The sequence below is a fragment of the Typopeltis vanoorti genome, chromosome 13, assembly GCF_054136105.1.
Source record: "Typopeltis vanoorti isolate ZY-2024b chromosome 13, IOZ_Tvanoo_1.0, whole genome shotgun sequence".
In the NCBI taxonomy this organism is placed as follows: domain Eukaryota; kingdom Metazoa; phylum Arthropoda; class Arachnida; order Uropygi; family Thelyphonidae; genus Typopeltis; species Typopeltis vanoorti.
Window position 1 is genome coordinate 128,850,107 of NC_143561.1, and position 19,860 is coordinate 128,869,966.

At 38.2% G+C, this 19,860-nt stretch overlaps 1 protein-coding gene across 1 annotated transcript in view; it reads left to right on the forward strand.

Moving 5' to 3' along the window:
• The window catches only part of LOC150100532 (uncharacterized protein CG43867-like), a 552,783-nt gene that overhangs the window by 243,528 nt on the left and 289,395 nt on the right, over positions 1 to 19,860 (forward strand). Inside the window, exons 11-12 of the mRNA XM_090402673.1 lie at positions 6,374 to 6,484; positions 6,655 to 6,741. Coding sequence (XP_090258799.1) covers positions 6,374 to 6,484; positions 6,655 to 6,741 — 198 coding nt within the window. The remainder of the gene's footprint in view (positions 1 to 6,373; positions 6,485 to 6,654; positions 6,742 to 19,860) is intronic.

Sequence of the window (19,860 nt, forward strand, 5' to 3'; positions counted from 1 at the left end):
TATGGAAGGTAAACATGGTAGTGGAGTGTTATTCATGATAAGAGATGAGTTGTGCGGTCTCAGGTTGGAAAATCACAATGGAAATAACACTGATGGCTTTGAGAGTATATGAGATAATTATCATGAAGGAATTGGGATAGAACCATGTAACTTACACATTATTCTACATATTCTCCACGAAGTGTTATACACTTGTTACAGCGCTGCTGCATCATTTGCAATCCTCTGAGAAAAAAGTCTTTCCCTGGTTGCACAAACCAGTTCTCAGCTGCTGATATGACTTCATCATCTGTGGTAAATTTTGTTCCTTTCAAGTGTTTTTTGAAATTTGGGAATAAGAAATAGTCAGATGGGACCAGGTCTGACAAATAGGGTGGGTGAGGCAGACATTGAAAACCCAAGTTGTGAATTGTCTGTTGGGTTTCATGAGCAGTGTGAGCAGGTGCATTGTCCTGCAAAAGCAACATGCATCTCCTTAGTTTTTCACAGCATTTTTCCTTCAATTCCTTCAGAGCTGTTGAATAAACTGCTGCTGTAACAGTTTTGCCTTTTTGAGGTACTTGGTAAGGATTACACAGTCCATATCGTGTTACATGCGATTAAATTTTCCAAAAGACAGTGGCAAGAACCTTTGTGTCTCCACTCCATTGACTGTTGTTTGGTCTCTAGGTCATAGTGAGGAAGCCATATTTCATCAACAGTCACAATACCAGCCAAAAACATTATTTCTGATTTCTCAAAATGACCCAAAATCTCCTGAGATGACAGCACGTTTTCTCTCTTTTGGTCAGCATTCAAACATTTGGGAACCAACATTGCTGTGAGCTTCTGTATGTCCAGATTTTGGTGTATAATGACCCCAACTTGTACCCTGGATATCCCCAGAGTCTTTGCAATGTTTTTTTTTTTTTTTTTGACTGGTATTCATCTATCATCAAGGATCATGGCATACATTGCATCGGTGCTTTCAGGTATGATCACTGTGGAAGGTATTCCTAATCTGTTATCTCAAAATGCCCAGTTTTAAACTTGGCCACCCATCTGGCAACTGCTGGGATACAGTCCCCTAAAGTCTCACACATAGTTTGGTGAATCTCAGTTGCAGACTTGTAGCACAAAAAAACTTCATGATGGCCCATACCTCTGTATCTTCTAATTTCTTCAAAACCTCTGACATGTCTTTTTGCTCCTAATTTCTCACAATGACCTAAAATCTCCTGAGATGACAGTACATGTTTTCTCTATTTTGGTCAGCATTCAGACATTTGGGAACCCACATCGCTGTGAGCTTCTGTATGTCTAGATTAAGAAAAAGAAACTAAAAGAAAAAGAATAAATTATTACAATTTGATGAAACATTGTGGGGTTAAAGAGTTTTAAGATATATTTTTTCTTGTGGTTATATCAGTTGATTTAATATCATTTTTGTTCTAGGTGTTTATCAGAAGTTTTCAGTCCTCTTCCTCTCATATGGTGTGGGATGGATGTTTATAGAAAAAGATATTTAGTAGGATGTTGCTACAGACCAGGGAATATAGATGGCAATGAGCAGGGAATGGTTAGGTAAATTACTTTGGCAAGTGCAAAGTGAGCAATCATTACTGAGGACTTCAACTATAGTGATATAATGCATTTTTGGAAATTATGGAGGCAACTACCGTGTTTGAATAAAAACTTTAGTTTACTATTACTAAAATTTTACAATTCGACGTTTCGACCTTTATGTCAAGGTCATCTTCTGGAGCGTACAAATATACACAGGAAACAAGCTATACTACAATCATACTGGTTCGTTAAAGACACTGACTAACCGCTACCACAATTGTTGGCCTGACCTCTGGTGGGAAAAAAAAAAAAAAAAAAAAAATTATACATCAACGCTAAAGTCCTATTATTTGTGTTGTCTACTATATACATATATTAACATTATATTAACATCATTCCAGCCAGTTGGAGTGGAATGGTTTCTAATAATAGCAGATTGGCTAGAGTCCTGACTTGTGTTGAATCTTTCAAATTAGGTTGGCTGAATGTGTGCCATCCAGATCCTTGGAATTTTCATACCATCTTTATTGTTGATATTTGGGAATTCTGGCAGATTTATTAGTCGAAATTGCCTTTTTTTAAGTATAACACAATGCCGATCATGCATTGTGTTATACCATATCAGCTATAAATGCCAATTAAGTATAACACAATGGTCAACCACGTGGGCAATGACCGGTGCTAGTAGGCGAGCGCTGCGAAAGTAAAGTGGAATTGGCGACATAGATTTTTCAAAACTGATTCGATTTTGTGAGTGCAATATGTATGCATGATGGAGTGTAAGAGATGTGTTTGGGGATAGAGAGAGAGATGAGAGACAGTATGGATTTGTTGGAAGTGTAATATATTGTTGGACTATGATGAAAATAATGTGAAACTTACCAAATAGATAGGTGGTGTGCATGAAAGAAACGGAAATGAAACGAAAGCTAGAGAAACTGAGGGAGTGAAAGAATGCAAGGATGTAGAAACAAAAGTTATGAAAAATGGAAATGAAACAAAAGCTAGAGAAATGAGGAAGTGAATGCACTCTTGTAAGGAAAAGATATATGTGGAATTATAAGGGTGGTGATTATGACAAGCTTAGGAGACAGCTTTGATCTATAACATGGAATGAAGAGTTGAGCTGTAAGGAAATAAATGCTGCATGGGAACTGACAAAGAAATACATAACAGCATCAATTCGTGAAAGTATTTTGAAGGCCAAAAGGCTGAATAAGGTAGGCGTAAAATGGATGCATGTGGAGCTTAAGCATGAAATCTGGAAAAGAAAGTACTTTGAAGGAAGCACCAGATGAATAATGGTAATAATCAGTGACATCAAAAATATAAAGAACAAGCCAGGAGAGTGAATCAGTAAGTATGGAAAACAAAAGAGCAGAAATTGGGAAATCAGGCAAAGAAAAACCCTAGAGAATTTTTTAGATATGTGGCAAGTAGAAAGAAGAATGATCATGGTGAGATAAAGTTAATGGATGAAAGTGGTAGAATGGTAACTGCTGCAGAAGATATTGTTGAGGTCTTCAGTGAGGACATTAAGTGTAGAGAACATAGGATAGGATGGCTTAATTGTGAGTGAGCAGGAGGTGTTTGAGGAAATAAATAACTTGATGTTAGTAAGGCGATAGGATTTGATGACATATCACCACGCATCTTAAGGGAATGTTCCATGGAACTGGCAGTAGCATTGGCATGCCTGTTTAATATGAGTTTTGCAACAGCACAGGTTCCAAGTAATTGGAAGGAGGGTAAAATTGTTTCACTGCATAAGGCTGTAGCTGCAAATTATAGGATGGTTTGTATATTTGGAGTTGTGGTGAAGGTACTGGAGAGATTGGTGAGAAGTAGGATATAGAAATGGGTTGATAACAACAGTAATCTCTGTGATTATCAGCATGGGTTTGTTAAGGGGAGATCATGTTTCACTAACTTACTTATGTACTATATCAAGGTGACAAATACCTTGCACAAGGGAGATGCATATACAGTGGTGTACTTAGATTTTGCAAAGGCTTTTGATAGACTCCCACATGACAAGCTCTTAAATAAATTGAAACAGATGGAATTGAATAACAGATTTCTGAGTTGGATCAGTGACTGGCTGTTAGATGGGTATCAGAAAGTTGTATATGGGGGTGTTGTATCCCAAAAGAGAAAGGTCACTAGTGATGTGCCACAGGGGTCAGGTTAGGGGTCCGTTGTTGTTCACTTTATATGTTAATGATATTGGATGGGTTTAACTAGTGATATGCAGCTGTTTGCAGATGATGCAAAACTGGGGCAATGCAGAGTCAAGTGGATGTTATGGCCTTCCAAGAGCACTTGAATAGATTGTATGAATGGGCAAGTAAGTGGAACTGTCAGTTCAATGTTGCAAAGTATAAGGTTTTGAGATTTGGTAAGCAACAATGGGATGCAAATTATACACTTGGTGGGGAAACTTTAATGGAAGTAGAGGAGATGAGATATGTAGGAGTCATCGTGGACAACGGCCTGAAATCCCGGAGCCACGTTGCATTAGTTGTGAAGACGTCATATCAGATAATGACAATGATGCAGAGGATCCTGACATGCAGAAATAGAGAAGTTATGATGCCATTGTATAAAGCCTTGATTAGGCCTCATATGGATTATTGTGCACAGATTTGGTCGTCATGTTTTCATGGTGATGAGGATATGCTGGAAAGGGTCCAGCGAAGATTCAGAAAGGTGGTCATTAGTCTTTGTTTTGTGGAGTACGCGGACAGACTGAATAGGAGGACAGGGGGATATGATTGAGACGTATAAGTTAGTCAGCAGTTGTTATCAGGTCAACATGGAAGAGATTTTTCATAGAAAGAAGGGGGGTAGAACAAGAGGCCATCACTAGAAACTGTATAAGGAGGGTGTGAGCAGAGGAGTGAGGAGTAGGTTCTTTGCGTGGAGAGTGGTTAGTGAGTGGAATGCATTGCCTGAGTGTGTTGTGGGTGTAGACACACTGAATCAGTTTAAAGCACGGTTGGATGAGCTTTGTGTGCATTTGTCTGTACCTCCCACAATGAGTCTGACTCCGTGGAGGTCAAATGTTAATAATAATAATAATAATAATTATTATTATTATTATTATCCAGGCCTGATATGATATTATTATATCATACCACTCCTTGAACCCATTGACCGTTCTCGCTCCAACCACTCTCTCAGTCAATGCATTCCACGGTTCAACCACCCTCCACGCAAAGAAACCACTCCTCACCCTCTTGCACACAGCCTCCTTTCATAACTTCCAGGAATGGCCCCTTGTCATCGCTCCTTCCTGCCGTTCCACCAAGTGAAAGAACTCTCCAATGTCTACCCTGTAACTGCCTTTCATCAGTTTAAAAGTCTCGATCATATCACCTCTCCTTCTTCTATCTACGAAACTCTGCAGTCCACATTCCTTCAGTCGATCCTCATAACTCATATTGTACAGTTCCTGAAACCATCTTTGTTATCTGCCTCTGTACCCTTTCCACAGTCAATTTATCCCTTGAAATCCTGGGGACCAAATCAGTATTGCAGCAATCCTCTGAGTTACATTCACCACCTTTGCAATATGCTCCCTGAATTTCGGTTTTCTATCAATCATCACCCCGAGATTTCTTGTCTCCCCTACCTCCTTCAGTACAGCTCCTCCTATCGAGTATGCATCCTCCCATTTATGGATCCCAAACCTCAAGACTTTACATTTTGCTGCATTGAACCGACAGCCCCATTCATTTGCCAGTCTGTCTAGTTTATTCAACTCCTCTTGCATTTCTACAAGTCAGTATCCTCCCCATTGTTGTCAAAATTCATTATGCTAATTCAATAAATCTGCTAATGTATTTTATTCCCTATAGCGGGCATGCAAGACCATTTTAACCCCATCTGACTTTGGGGCCTGAGGTGGGTGGGGTGGAGGGTTTCTCCACCAATAGGCAATCAAAGGTCATGACTATAGCTAATTATTAATGCCATCCAGTGAAGAGAGGCAGACAAGTGCCACTATGATGTGGTTTCTCATTCAATATATTACTGTTTGAATTAGTGTGGGTTGTATGGCTGATATTTTTGAGTTTATGAGATGAAAAACATGAGTTTCTGGGGGGGGGGGACTGCCTGATCATGCCATGGAATGGCTAACTTGAGAACTCAGAATGGCTTCCTTCTGATGGCCTTATGCTATAGATATAAATGCTATTTCCACAGGGCAGGCCCTTTCATTATGCTATCCTTACAATTTTAACAATTCATCCTCTAAATTTTAAATTACTATCAACCATCACCCCCAGATGTCTTATTTCCTCTACTTCCTCCAGTATTTCCCTACCAAATGTATGTATGCTCTGCATTTCATTGTTTTTTGCATTTTAAAACTGTATACTCTTAAACATTGAACATCTCATTCCACTCCCATGCCCATTTACTCAGTCTCTTCATCTTGTAAAGCTATATCTTTGGTACTCCTCATAGTTCTTCCCATCTTTCTATCATCTCTCTAAAGAACTGATAGACTGCATCTCATAATTCAGATATATAGAAATTACATATATAAACATTTTCTGTTACTCATTCAAATAATTCTAATATGTCTTTATTTTCTTCAGAAAAGAAAAGAATAAACAGGTAAACCGAGTTGCCTTATTTTTGATAAATGTAAAATTTCTACCTTGTTTTTAGTTTTCTACATTTACTTCTTTCATTGAATGTACAAAACTGATTTTGTTTAACATTGAGTGACTTGACTTTTTCTTTTTATCTCACTTGAAACAAAGTTTTATATTTATTAATATTAAGAATGGCTTATAACTAATTGGGTGTTTTGTAGGAATCACTGGAGAAAAGTGGGTATTTGACAAAGTTAGGTGGAAAATTCAAGACATGGAGGAGAAGGTGGTTCGTTTTAAAAAATGGTACTCTCTGTTATTACAAATCCCAAGTGAGTGAAACTTGTTTTAAGTAGCTAAACTTTTTGTGATCTTAATATGAACTAATCTCATCTAATTATATAAGTTTAATTGTAGAATATTTTTTATTAACAGTACTTTTTAAAAAAATAAAATAACTACGAAAGTCACATCTTCATGATTTATAATTCTTTAATTTCAGAATGATACTGGAAGGAAACCACAGGGCCAAATTGTACTTGATGATGTGTGTCGTGTTAATCGAGTTGAAGGTGCTGCAACATTTGAGGTGATTGTTCTTATTAAGCTAACACATAGAATATCTCCTGTTTTAATGCTGTTTAACCCTTATTGTTTAATACTGTATATTCTTTCAAACTTCCTTTCATTTATGTATGCTCATTATTGAATACATTGTGTATGAATTTTTTTCTTTCTTTCACTCCAATTAATGCAATCATATTGCAATTTCATGAGATAGTTTACATTTTGTTTAATATTTTTTCAAATAGAAAGACAGTATCAATATTATCTTGCAATATATCATCTGTATAATACTATATATCATCCACCTTCACCTATGTTCAGTGCTTTTGCTCCCTACAGGCCAACTAATGGATACAGGGAAAGTGATAGACCAAGAAAACAGTTTTGGCAATATATAAAAACTTCCTTTTGAAGATGTGGCTCATGAACCATCTGCCATTTTGGCACAAAAAAACAGAGCAGCTTGGTTCACTTTCATCTAATAGACTTTATCCCATGAGTTTTTATTATACGAACATTTCTATATATATTTCAGTTTTCATACATGAATAAGTGATGATGATCATCATGAAATATCCAATTTTTTTTATGAATATTGGATTGTGGTTCTGTAAATGGTCCATAATAACTTCAGAAGTGTTTCACTAAATATCTCATCCTCTTAATGGAAGAGTCCTAAGAAACTGACTTATACTCTAGGTAAATACAGAAAAACAATTTATTAATTTTAAATAAGTGTAAATAATTATTCAATCATTGATTGATTAACTGTTTGCTAACATACTCTCTGGGTCTGTAAACACTTACAAAACTAGGGTAGGAATGCGCAACAATTCTCATCAACTCCATTGCAGCCCCAATTTCACTTCAGACTGTGTTTCTCTTAGAATGTTAGTTTTATGGTGGCAATTCTACACCGAATCTAAACATTTGGTGACCACAAGATATACTAAAAAAACATTTTACTTCTTGAACATATTTGAACTCCTTGAACTGATTAAATAAAAAAAATGCAAATCATGCCATTATGTCCCTTCTGCCAAAAGAACTGTATGTGTATACCATCACTGCAACTACTATGCTTGAATTCATTTAATTGATTTCCTTTGTATATAGATACCATGCCTTTTTGACCAGCAAATGCTTTGTGAAACCATTCTGGTTAAACCTTTATGTACTTATATATGTGAAGTTTAGTGCATAATAAACTTTTCAGTTTATTACACACTTAATAAACCAATAGAAATGTAATTATATATTATCCTTACTTGTGCTAGTCTTGTCTTTAACACACAGAATATACAAAGTACAAGCCAAAAAGAGGTGGAAGAAATTTTTTTGATAGTGAGGTTGATATAATTACACTAACTACTTTCTGGCCATTTCAGGCCCCTGCCTGTTGCTTAAACCTTTGGTGCTTCTCTTAGCTCTTCTTCCTCCTCTGTGATTTACATAAAAACTAGTATGAATATGCACTCAGTATACAGTTTTTAAATTAATTTTCCAGAATAAAAGTTTAATTTTTTTTTATTCTCCTTTCCAGGAGGGATATAAGATAAAGATGAATGAAGGAAAAAATAATCATTTTCATAACTCAGCAAGGTATAAAAGAAACTGAAGGTTCTGAAAGTGATTATATTATGAGACTTATGAAATTTTAATGCTACAAGTTGTCATGTAGCATTAAAGAGTTGCCTTTATATCAGTAAACAGCTATCAAATTAAGATAATCAATTAATATATGAAGGACATCCAGAAAGTAAGTTCCGTTTTTAAATATTTTCATTGCAGCACTGCAATCGCAATGGTGTGCATGCGTGCTGAGTTAGTTGATTCATTAGCCGTTGGTACCATTTTCAGACATTCTCCTAGTGCATACACATCTTGATGTGCATTTATAATGTCTAAGAAAATCGAATCGCTTGCTGCATGTGAAATTAGGTCAGTTATCCATTTCTTGAATGCAAGGAACGTTAAAAAGCAGCTGAAATTCATTGGCAAATTATTGTGGTTTATGGAGAACGTGCAATGAGCGATTCAGTGGTATGAAGATGGGTAAGACTTTTTAATGAAGGAAGGACAGGTGTTCACGATGATGAATGGAGTGGGTGACCATTTTTACCATCTTTAGTGGTCATGCAACCCCTGAATCCAAACCAGTCCATGGAGTGGAGGCACACCTCATCACCAGTCAATATGAAATTGAAGACAACAGTTTCCTCTTGGAAAATCATGTGCATTTTGGGACAGACAAGGAATTTTGCTGGTAGACTTCTTGGGTCAAGGCTCCACAATCAACGCGAGTATGTACTGCCAAACCCTTAAGAAACTGCGTCGTGTGATACAGAATAAATGATGTAGCATGCTTACCGGGGTGTTGTTTTGATTCATGATAACGCCCACCCACGCATGGCCAGTTGAACACAACAACTTCTTACCATCTTCGGCTAGGAACAGTTCCATCATCCCCACATATAGTCCTGATCTCATGCCAAGGGACTTTCACCTGTTCACATCTAAAATCTTTCCTTGGTGGCTGGCAGTTTCAAGACGACAATGAGGTCAAAGAAGCGGTCAATACGTGGTTTGCATCACAGGCAGCAACCTTCTATGATGAAGGTGTACAACTCTTGGTGTCCTGTTTTGATAAGTGCCTGAACAATGGCAAAAATTATGCAGAAAAGTAGCGAAAGATGTCTACTTTAATTTCCAATAAAGTTTTTTTTGTAAGTATATTTTTGTTTCTCTGACAGCTTATTGGAACTTACTTTCTGGATGTCTCTCGTATATATACACATAGAAGTATATATAAATATATATACTTGTATTTAAATATATATATACAGGGTGTTCGGGATAAATTTGACATATTTATAATTAATTATATTTTTCCGTAAGTTACATGTATTAACACACACTTCTCTTCATTTAAAAGTTTGGACCCTTCTTCATTCATATACAAGATGTCAGAAAGGATGGATAGCTGGAACCCACCTGAATCATGGAAGAGAATAACTTGTATCATGATGATTCGTGCCCGCCATCAAAATAAGGATATTACGACTGCTGCCCAATGCTCCCTGAATACAGTAAAAACAATCAGGCATGAACTAGAGACTTGCAATGGTGACTACGAGGATGTAGCAAGAAGAAAGATCCCTAGCAGACGATCTGATTGCGTTCGTACAGCAGAATTCCTCGCAAATCTGCAGGAACAGGTGTTGAAGAACCCTGGCATTGGAATTCGGGCTTTGTTCATGGAGTTGCTAACTGTAGTCAAGCCCTGGATAACAAGGGTAGCCAATGGTAGGCCATATGTATGGCAGCAGGATTCGGCCCCTTGCCACACCTCTGGGAAAAGTCAAAAATGGTTGTCTGAAAATTTCTACGACTTCACCAGTCCAAATGTTTGGCCTCCAAACTCCCCAGACCTTAACCCCATGGATTATTTTGTATGGGGCGCAGTTGAAAAAGACACCAATCGCACTTCCAGTAATACAAAAGCCCAGTTAATGGATAAAATTAAAACAGTTTTTGCGGCCCTTCCCAGGGAGACTGTAGCATCAGCTTGTTCGAGGTTCCGAAGCAGAATTGAAGCTGTGATCGATGCTAATGGTGGTTATTTTGAGTAAATCTTGTTGATAGTATTGTAATTAACTCTGCCTGTAATGTTTTTTTGTCAATTCATTAAATTTAATAGATACAAAGAAGATTTTCTTTTTCCTTACGAAACTGTCAAATTTATCCCGAACACCCTGTATATATAAATTTGATAAACAGACAAAATGACAGTGTTCGTGTTGCACTCAAGGGTTTAAAACCATCTCTCTTCTCTCTCATATTAAATTATACTTGATAAGAAATTTTATTCTTGTTTTTTTCTCTTTATGCAAACATCATCTTCTTGAGCTTCATTTCCCCTCAAGTGGGATTGCTAGTGGGATTTAAAACCATGTTATCCTCTGGTCTAAGGTCTTGGAGGTCATCTCTCAATCTGTACAGCCATTGTTTTTTAGGTCTCCCCTTACTTCTTTTGCCTGGCAGCTTCATCCCCAGCACTCTCCTTCCCGCATAGCTTTTATCTCATCACATAAATAGCTAAACCACCTCGGTCTTGATTCCCTGATCTTCCTAGATGCTTAGGTTACCTTCATTGTCCCCCCCCCCCCCCAATATCAGTGAGGTTTATGGTCTTATCCAATTTTGTTATACCACTTGCAATTCTCAGCATTCTCATTTCAGCTGTGTCCATTCTCTTCTCTTGGTCATCTGCCAGGTCTCACTGCTATATATTAGTGCTGGTCTTACTACCAGAGATCTTTCCTTTTATCTTGCTAGACACTTCTGTATCACACAAGATACCTGAGAACTTCTTCCAGTTTATCCACCCTGATTGTATGGTGACTCGTTAGTACGAGGTGTGTTAGTCGAGGATTTGACAAAATCTCCCCCCCCCCACCCCCCCCCCCCCCCACCCCCCCCCCCCCCCACCCCCCCCCCCCCCCACCCCCCCCCCCCCCCACCCCCCCCCCCCCCCACCCCCCCCCCCCCCCACCCCCCCCCCCCCCCACCCCCCCCCCCCCCCACCCCCCCCCCCCCCCACCCCCCCCCCCCCCCACCCCCCCCCCCCCCCACCCCCCCCCCCCCCCACCCCCCCCCCCCCCCACCCCCCCCCCCCCCCACCCCCCCCCCCCCCCACCCCCCCCCCCCCCCACCCCCCCCCCCCCCCACCCCCCCCCCCCCCCACCCCCCCCCCCCCCCACCCCCCCCCCCCCCCACCCCCCCCCCCCCCCACCCCCCCCCCCCCCCACCCCCCCCCCCCCCCACCCCCCCCCCCCCCCACCCCCCCCCCCCCCCACCCCCCCCCCCCCCCACCCCCCCCCCCCCCCACCCCCCCCCCCCCCCACCCCCCCCCCCCCCCACCCCCCCCCCCCCCCACCCCCCCCAATTTCTCTCTGTATTCTCTAAGAGCACATGCTGACTTATTTGACAGGAACTTTTGATATGCTTTCTTCTTTTCCTGCACTGCCTCTTTAGCTTCTTGTGTCCACCATGGAGTTCTAATTTTTCTATCCTTGCAGACAACTTCACCACATGCCTCTCTAGCTGAATCAATCAGGGCTTTCTTCAAGGCTCGCCACTGAATCTCCAAGGTTTGATTCCTGTTCTCAAACTCTTTTATTTTTTCTTCAATAATCTTTGTGTATTTTAGCTGCTCAACTTTTATTCTCTTTAAAACTTTCTTACATGTTATTCTTTTCAATATGAAATTCAATTTTATCCTGCTCAACACTAAATAGTGATCACTTCCAATTTCAAATCCTCTGTACACTCTGGTGTCCTGCACCAGGGAGAAAACATCACTATCAACAATAACTTAGTCAATCAGACTTTTCTTATTCCTTGCCTCTTCTCTCCATGTGAATTTGTGCATATTTTTATGTTGGAACATGGTGTTAGTAATAACCAGTCCATGTCCTGAGCAGAAATCCAACAGATATTTGCTATTATTATTAGCTTTGCTCTTTTCTCCAAATTTTCCCAAAATATTTTTGTATGTTTCACAATCATTTCCTACTCTGCTATTTAGATCCCCAACAAGGACCAACTTTTCCTTTTTCATTGTGTCAGTTGCTTTTTCTAAAGCCTCAAAAAATTCCTCCACTTCTACCTTAGTAGAACTTTCTGTGGGACCATAGGCACAAATAAGTCTCATTGTCCAGTTCCCCATTCTCATATTTGCCCACATTACTCTACTTGAGACTGACTGCCATTCAAGAAGATTAGCCTCGTATTTTGTATTGAATACTATGGCTACTCCTTCTTTTCCTTGATTGTCATTGCCTGAATATAACATTTTGTATTTATTGCTCAGAAAGATCTCACCAGTTTTTGTCTTTTTTGTTTCAGTCACCCCTATTATGTCGATCTGGTACTTATCTAATTCCTCAGCTAGCTCCATTTCTTTGCCATTCAGGCTTCTTATGTTGATAGTACCGATCTTTAATCTGGTGATGTTGAGTTGTGGTGTTTTTTCAGATTTGTTCCAGTAGCTGACTTTTCGCTGTTTGCTCTGGTTCCCTGGCGAAAACAACGGGGGCTTTGTTTAACCAGGCGACACCCCAGCTGGCATGAAATTTTGTCATGTTGTACCATCATTTTTTATTTTGGTTTAACCAATAAGAATACAATTTGTTCAGCTAAATCCCAAATTGCCAGCCAATCCTCGTTCGTTCGGTATCCAAGTAGATACCCAACAGGGTGCACGAGAAGGTGAGGATTGGACATTAGGTCAGAAGCCCTGGTCGGTTCTCCGCATTCCTTTAAAGGCTATGTGGAGGTCTCTCAAAAGTGAATATACTAACTTAAATTTGTTAACGGGTGTAGAAGAAATATGCTGGACTAGACTGGACTCAGTGAGAATACCAGAGCATCTAATTCTCTTGAATTAGAGAGCTGTATGACAACCAAGAGGCTCCAGTAAAAACATTTATCTTTGGAGAAACAGACAGTATTTGAGCAGAAAAAGGGATGCTACAAGGTTGGATACCGTCACCCTATCTTTTTAATATATATAGTGAATATATTATGAGATTGGCCAACTTAAAAAAAGATCCAGCTGGAATAGGGATTGGTGACAAAAAATAAATAATTTAAGGTATTCAGATGATGCAACTCTCATAGCAGAAACTAAAGCAGATCTGGAGCAGTTGATTATTAGTTATGAGGGAAAACAACAACGCTGGGCTTAATTTAAACATCAGCAAAACAAAGGTGTGGGTTCTGGCAATTTAGATGAATTTATGATTGAGGGAGATAAAATAGAGATCATTGAAATTTATGATTTACTGGTGTTCAGAATAAGAAATGATGATAAATATGAAGATGAAATTAAAAGAAAGATGCCCATGTTTAAAAAAAAAAAAAAAAAACTATGTTAAACCTGAAAAAATTATGAAAGATAGAATTGTTAGTAAGGCCACAAAAGTTAGATTGGTTAAACAGTGGTATTTCCAGTAGTGATGTATGGATGTGAAAACTGGATTATTAAGAAGACAGACAGACAGATTAAAATAACCAGAGATTAGTAAGGAATAGAATACAGGATTGGGTTGATGGACATAGCATTCTTTATGATGGTCAGCATGGATTTGTAAAGGGTAGGTCCTGTTTTAGTAATTTACTTGAATTTTATAATAAGGTGACAAGTGTGTTAGATAAGGGAGAATCATATACAGTGATATTCTTAGACTTTGTAAAAGTGTTTGATAGATTACCACATGAAAGTTGGCATACAAGCTGCAGAGAATGGGAACAGATAGTATATTGGATCAGAGATTGGCTCTGTGAACAATACCAGCAGGTTATGTAAAAAAAAAGAATGGTAACCAGGGGCATGCTCCAGTATTTTGTTCTTGGGCCTCTGCTGTTTAACTTGTTTGTAAACAATATATCATGTGGACTAACTTCAGTTATTTGCTGATGATGCAAAGTTGGGAAGAATTATGTAGCACTGCTGATGCTGAATCCCTTCAGGAAGATTTGAATAGACTTTTTACTTGGGCAAAAGAGTGAGGTTGTAGTTTTAATATCAATAAGTGCAAGGTGTTGCATTTTGGAGTGCAGAAATATAACGCTGTGTACTATATCGATGGTGCCATACTGCTGGAAGTGGATGAGATTAGAGGTTTGGGAGTGATGGTTGACAGTAGACTGAAGTTTAGAGGACATATTGCTAGTGTTGCAAAAGGTGCACATCATAGTGTTGCTATGATAACAAGTACTCTAACCTGCAAGGATAAGGAAGTGGTTATGCCACTATATAAGGCACTGGTCAGACCACACTTGGATTATTGTGTTCAGATCTGGTCGCCTGATTTTCAGTGTGATGTGGAGACATTGGAGAGGGTCCAGAGATGAGTGACTAAGACAATATCAGGAGTTTGGAATGCTGGCTATGGAGAAAGATTGAAGAAATGCGGATTGCAGAGTATGGATGATAGGAGGAAGAGAGTTGATATGATAGAGATGCTTAAGTTAGTGAGAGGATTTTATCAGATTAATCCAAAGGGGATTATAAAAAGAGTAGAAGATGAGAGGGGAAGAATCAGAGGTCATTCCTGGAAATTATGTAAAAGTGTGGTGAAAATGGGTGTGAGGAGTAGATTTTTTACATGGAGAATTGCCAGTGAATGGAATGCATTACCAGAATGTAGTGTTAATGCAAGGAGTGTTAAGGATTTTAAGATTCTATATAATGAATATGTTGTCAGATTGAATGAACATCCCACAATGAGTCTGTCGACTCCATGGAGGTTGTAATAATAATTATAAAAAGAAAAACATTAAAAATCTGGAACACAGATATAGAAAATGCAATAAGAGAACAACAAATGGCATAGAAATCACTCCTTCAAAAACATACAAAGGAAACAGAAGAAATATAACAAAATCCTGTAAGAATCTCACTGAGATTCTTGGGACAGATTTATTAATAAAACAGAAGAAGATATACATGGAATACAAGACATAGCCTACAAAATATTAAGGAAATTAAACAATGAAGAAAGAGATACAGCACATATCAACATAATATAAGAGAAACAATGGATAGAGAATTATAACAATTTATGGTATGACTGAAATTTAATAACAGAAAATAATAATGAAGAAATAAGTACTGATATAGAACCAATAAAATTGAAAGAACTAAAAGAAGCAATAAAAGTATCAAAAAAATAGAAAATCATCCTGATTACATGGCATAAATACAGAGCTTTCGAAATATGGCAGAGAATATTTACATCACAGTTTCTTAAAATTAATAAATAATTGTGGGAGGAAATGTGAGGTTCCATCAGATTGGTTAAGCTAAGATTATATCTATATTTAAGAAAGGAGACGGATAAACAAGCTATGCAAAGTTTATATAAAGATACAAAAATACAGTTATAATTAGGTAATAAATTAACAGAGGAGATTGAAATAAATCAGGGTGTGAGACAGTGATGTAGCTTATCTCCAACTCTATTCAGTATATATTGATCAGATTATTAAAAAATGGAAAACAACAATTACACAAGGTATCCAGTTAACCAGAAGAACTGTTATCAGTACAATGCCATATGCAAATGATCAGATTATTATTATTATTCAGGCCTCCATGAAGTCAAAAGACTCATCACGGGAGGTCCTTCTTAGGAAACACAAAGTCTATCATACCACCCCTTAAACTCATTGACTGTTCTCCCTCTCACCACTCTATCAGGCAATGCATTCCATGGTTCAACCACCCTCCATGCAAAGAAACCACTTCTCACTCTCTTGCTTCACAGTTTCCTTTCGTAACTTTCAGGGATGGCTCCTTGTCATCACTCCTTCCCGCTGTTCAACCAAGTGAAAGAACTCCCCAGTGTCAACCCTGTAACCACCTCTCAACAGTTTAAAAGTCTCAATCATATCACCTCTCCTTCTTTTATCCACCAAACTCTGCAGTCCACATTCCCTCAGCCGATCCTCATAACTATCATTGTACAGTCCTGAAACCATCTTTGTTATCTGCCTTTGTACCCTCTCCACAGTTAATTTATCCCCTTCAAATCCCGGGGACCAAATCTGAGAACAATAATCAAAGTGTGGTCTGATCAGGGTCTTATACAACGGAATGATAACTCTTTTATCTCTACAGGTCAGCATCTTTCTCATTATTGCAGCAATCCTCTGTTACCTTCACCGCTTTTACAATATTCCCCCTAAATTTCAGGTTTCTATCAATCATCAACCCCAAATCTCTTGCCTCCTCTACTTCCTCAGTATAGCTCCTCCAATAGAGTATGCAGCATCCCATCGATGTGTCCCAAACATCAAGACCTTACATTTTGTTGCATTAAACCTATACCCCATTCATTTGCCCATCTGTCTAGCTTATTCAAATCCTCTTGCAGGGCTACCACATCTGCACTATTACTAATAACCCTTCCCAGCTTCACATCATCTGCAAACAACTGAATATATCCCCTGCAATCCACTGACAATGTGAGTACGAGAAAGCTTTTGATAAAATACACAGAGAAAAACTATGGAATATAATGAAAAAACAAGGATATCCATTACATTTGGTACAAGCTATGCAAAGTTTATATAAAGATGCAAAAATACAGTTACAGTTAGGTATCATCATCTTAAGAGCCGATAAAGGAAACTCTACAGTGATCTTAAACACCAGAGATTACAAAGAAAAGATTACCTTACTCTCTGATACATCTATCTACTGTATTTTAGATTCAGACCCCACATTAAAGAATCACAATGATACCAACGACTTGTTAAGTAATATGGGTAGCTGGCCAACAGACTTAAAACTAAGATTAAAGTCAATGCATCCACTAACACTGAGACTATATAGCTCCCCCAAAGTTCACAAAAATGGAATACCACTATGCCCTATTGTTGATGGAATTAATTCGCCCACTTATTTATTATCGAAACATCTCGCAGGTCTCCTTAAGGCACACATCTGTAATTCAGATAACGAGATACAAATTTCACAACATTTTGTTGAGAAATTAAGTAACATCTTGATCTCCAATACAGACCATCTGGCAAGCCTGGATGTTACATCTTTATTCACCAATATTCCAGTAGATGAAGTAATTGACATTTTAAGAAACCTCTTCCCTCAAGACACTACTTCTCTGTTCCATCATTGCTTAAAGTCTAATTTTTTCCTGTGGAATAAAACGATTTATCAACAATTAACAGGCCTTGCAATGGACAGCCCTCTTTCACCCCCTTGTGTGGATCTCTTCATGGAGAAACTTGAAAGTAAAATTTTATCTCAGCTAGACCCTAAACTCACAGTGTGGTGGAGATATGTGGACGACATTTTTATTGTTTGGAAAAACAGAGAAAAGGATCTGTTCGATTTTCTCAGCAAGATTAACTCATTGCATCATAAAATTAATTCACCTTAGAACTTGAGAAAGAAAAACAATTACCATTTCTGGACACTTTAATTAAAAAACAAATAGATGGATGCATCAGCAATACAGTCTATTGAAAACCAACCAACACATGTCGATACTTGCATTTCACATCTTCACACCACATTTCTCAGAAACTTAGCATCGTACATATGCTAAAAAATAGAGCCTCTCTCATCACTGCAGATGATAAAGTTCTCAAAGATGAACTATCCCTGATATCAAATAACCTTATAAACAATGGTTATCTTAGAAAATTGATCCATAAGATACTTTTTTGTGACCCTGGGAATACCTCCCCCACTTCAGTATGTACACCTGTGCCTTAGTGAGTTTTCTATAGGTGTTCAATATAGCAAGATTCCCAGTCATTTCCAACTCAGCAGTCCTATTACAATCATTGTTCTTTGCACCAATTCCATTACTTTCATTACACCAATTCTATTACTTTTGTCAACATAGCCATTAAGGTCACCACACATACAAACACAAACACCCTACAAACACAAACACTCTACTTTGTAATCTGCTTATTATACACTCTAGTTCTCTCCAAAATTTTTATTTTTCATCTTCTTTGCAACCAGCTTGAGGTGCATGTACACTAACCAGTCAGAATTTCACCACCAAAGTCTGGATGCACTCCAGTCTGCAACCTCTCAGCAGAGGTGGCAAACTTGATGTGGTACACTCACCTTCTGGTGAGGATATCCACATTCAGCGGTTCTATTCTGATGTGTGAAGCCATTTTTACTTTTGTTTCTCTCAACTCCTCTGAGCTATCTTTTTTAGTTGCACCTGTTCTTGGTAAGGTAGTCCTTGCCCATTTCTCATGGTGGGGCCAGGAGTAGCCCACATGCATTGCCTCTAGAGTATGCCTTAGTCCTATCCATTTTCTTTGGATTGGTTTGCATTTAGATTATCTGTGAAAGTTTCATGGCTGCATGCTCTTTCTGATGCCAATCTCTTTATGCAAACATGTAAACAAAAGATACCTTAGACTTCTTAGAAAAATGTTGCAGTCTCACAGAAGCAGTAATCAAATTTAATAGTATAACAACAGATAAAATAAACGTTAGTAAAGGACTAGACCAAGGATGTTCCATCTCCCCATACCTTTTTGACATCTACCTAGAGGTTAACCAAGCCTTGGAAGAAGAAAAAGGGGTGTTGACTCCATTTAGCAACCATTTAGGTTGTTAAATGATTATAACCTTAATAACATAAAATATGCCGATGACATTGTAATGATAGCAGACACAAAACAAAAAATGGCAAACCTAATAACCAAACTAAACAATATAGCTAAAGAATACAGCATGACCATAAATACGGACAAAACAAAAATCTTGTAATTGGAAAAAACAAAGAAAAAGTAAACTTCTCTTTGAATAGATCAACAGTTGAACAGGTAAAACAATTCAACTATTTAGGAAGAGTAATAACAGAACACTTAGATACCATGACTATTATTAATCATAGAATATCAACTGCATGGTCATCATTTAATAAGCTAGGTGAAATCTGGAAAAATAATGAAATATCCAGACTTCTAAAAATAAAATTTTATAATGCAATTATAATACCCACTGTGCTTCAGAAACTCAGACACTCAAGAAAACAGAGATACGAAAACTGGAGGCTTTCGAGATGAAATATCTCAGAACAATAAATTAAACAAAATGACAGAAAAGAAAACAAATCAAACTGTAAGACAAGATCTAAACCATACAAACTCATTAATAGAAAAGATTAGAAGAATACAGCTTCAATGGTATGGACATGTTGAGAGAATGCCGCCAAAAAGGCTACCAACCTCGCTCTGTATGCAAGATTAGAATAAAAAAGGAAAAAAAAAGGAAGAACAAGAACTAAATGGATAACATCAATAAAGGGTCAACTCCAGATTACAAACCTATAGACAGCTCACCAGCCATGCAAGAAACCGAGACTCCTGGAGGTTGTTGTGGAAACACGGAAAGACTCAACCCGTCCCTGATGGAAGAGGACAGTAAGTATGTAAGTAAACAAAAGTTTGCATGATGTAATCTGATGCCCAGACCTCTATGTGGATATAGAAAACCTCACAGCACATTGTTCTGGAATTCCATAATGCACAGCACCCATTCTTTTAAGCATGCTTATTGTCATGTATTATG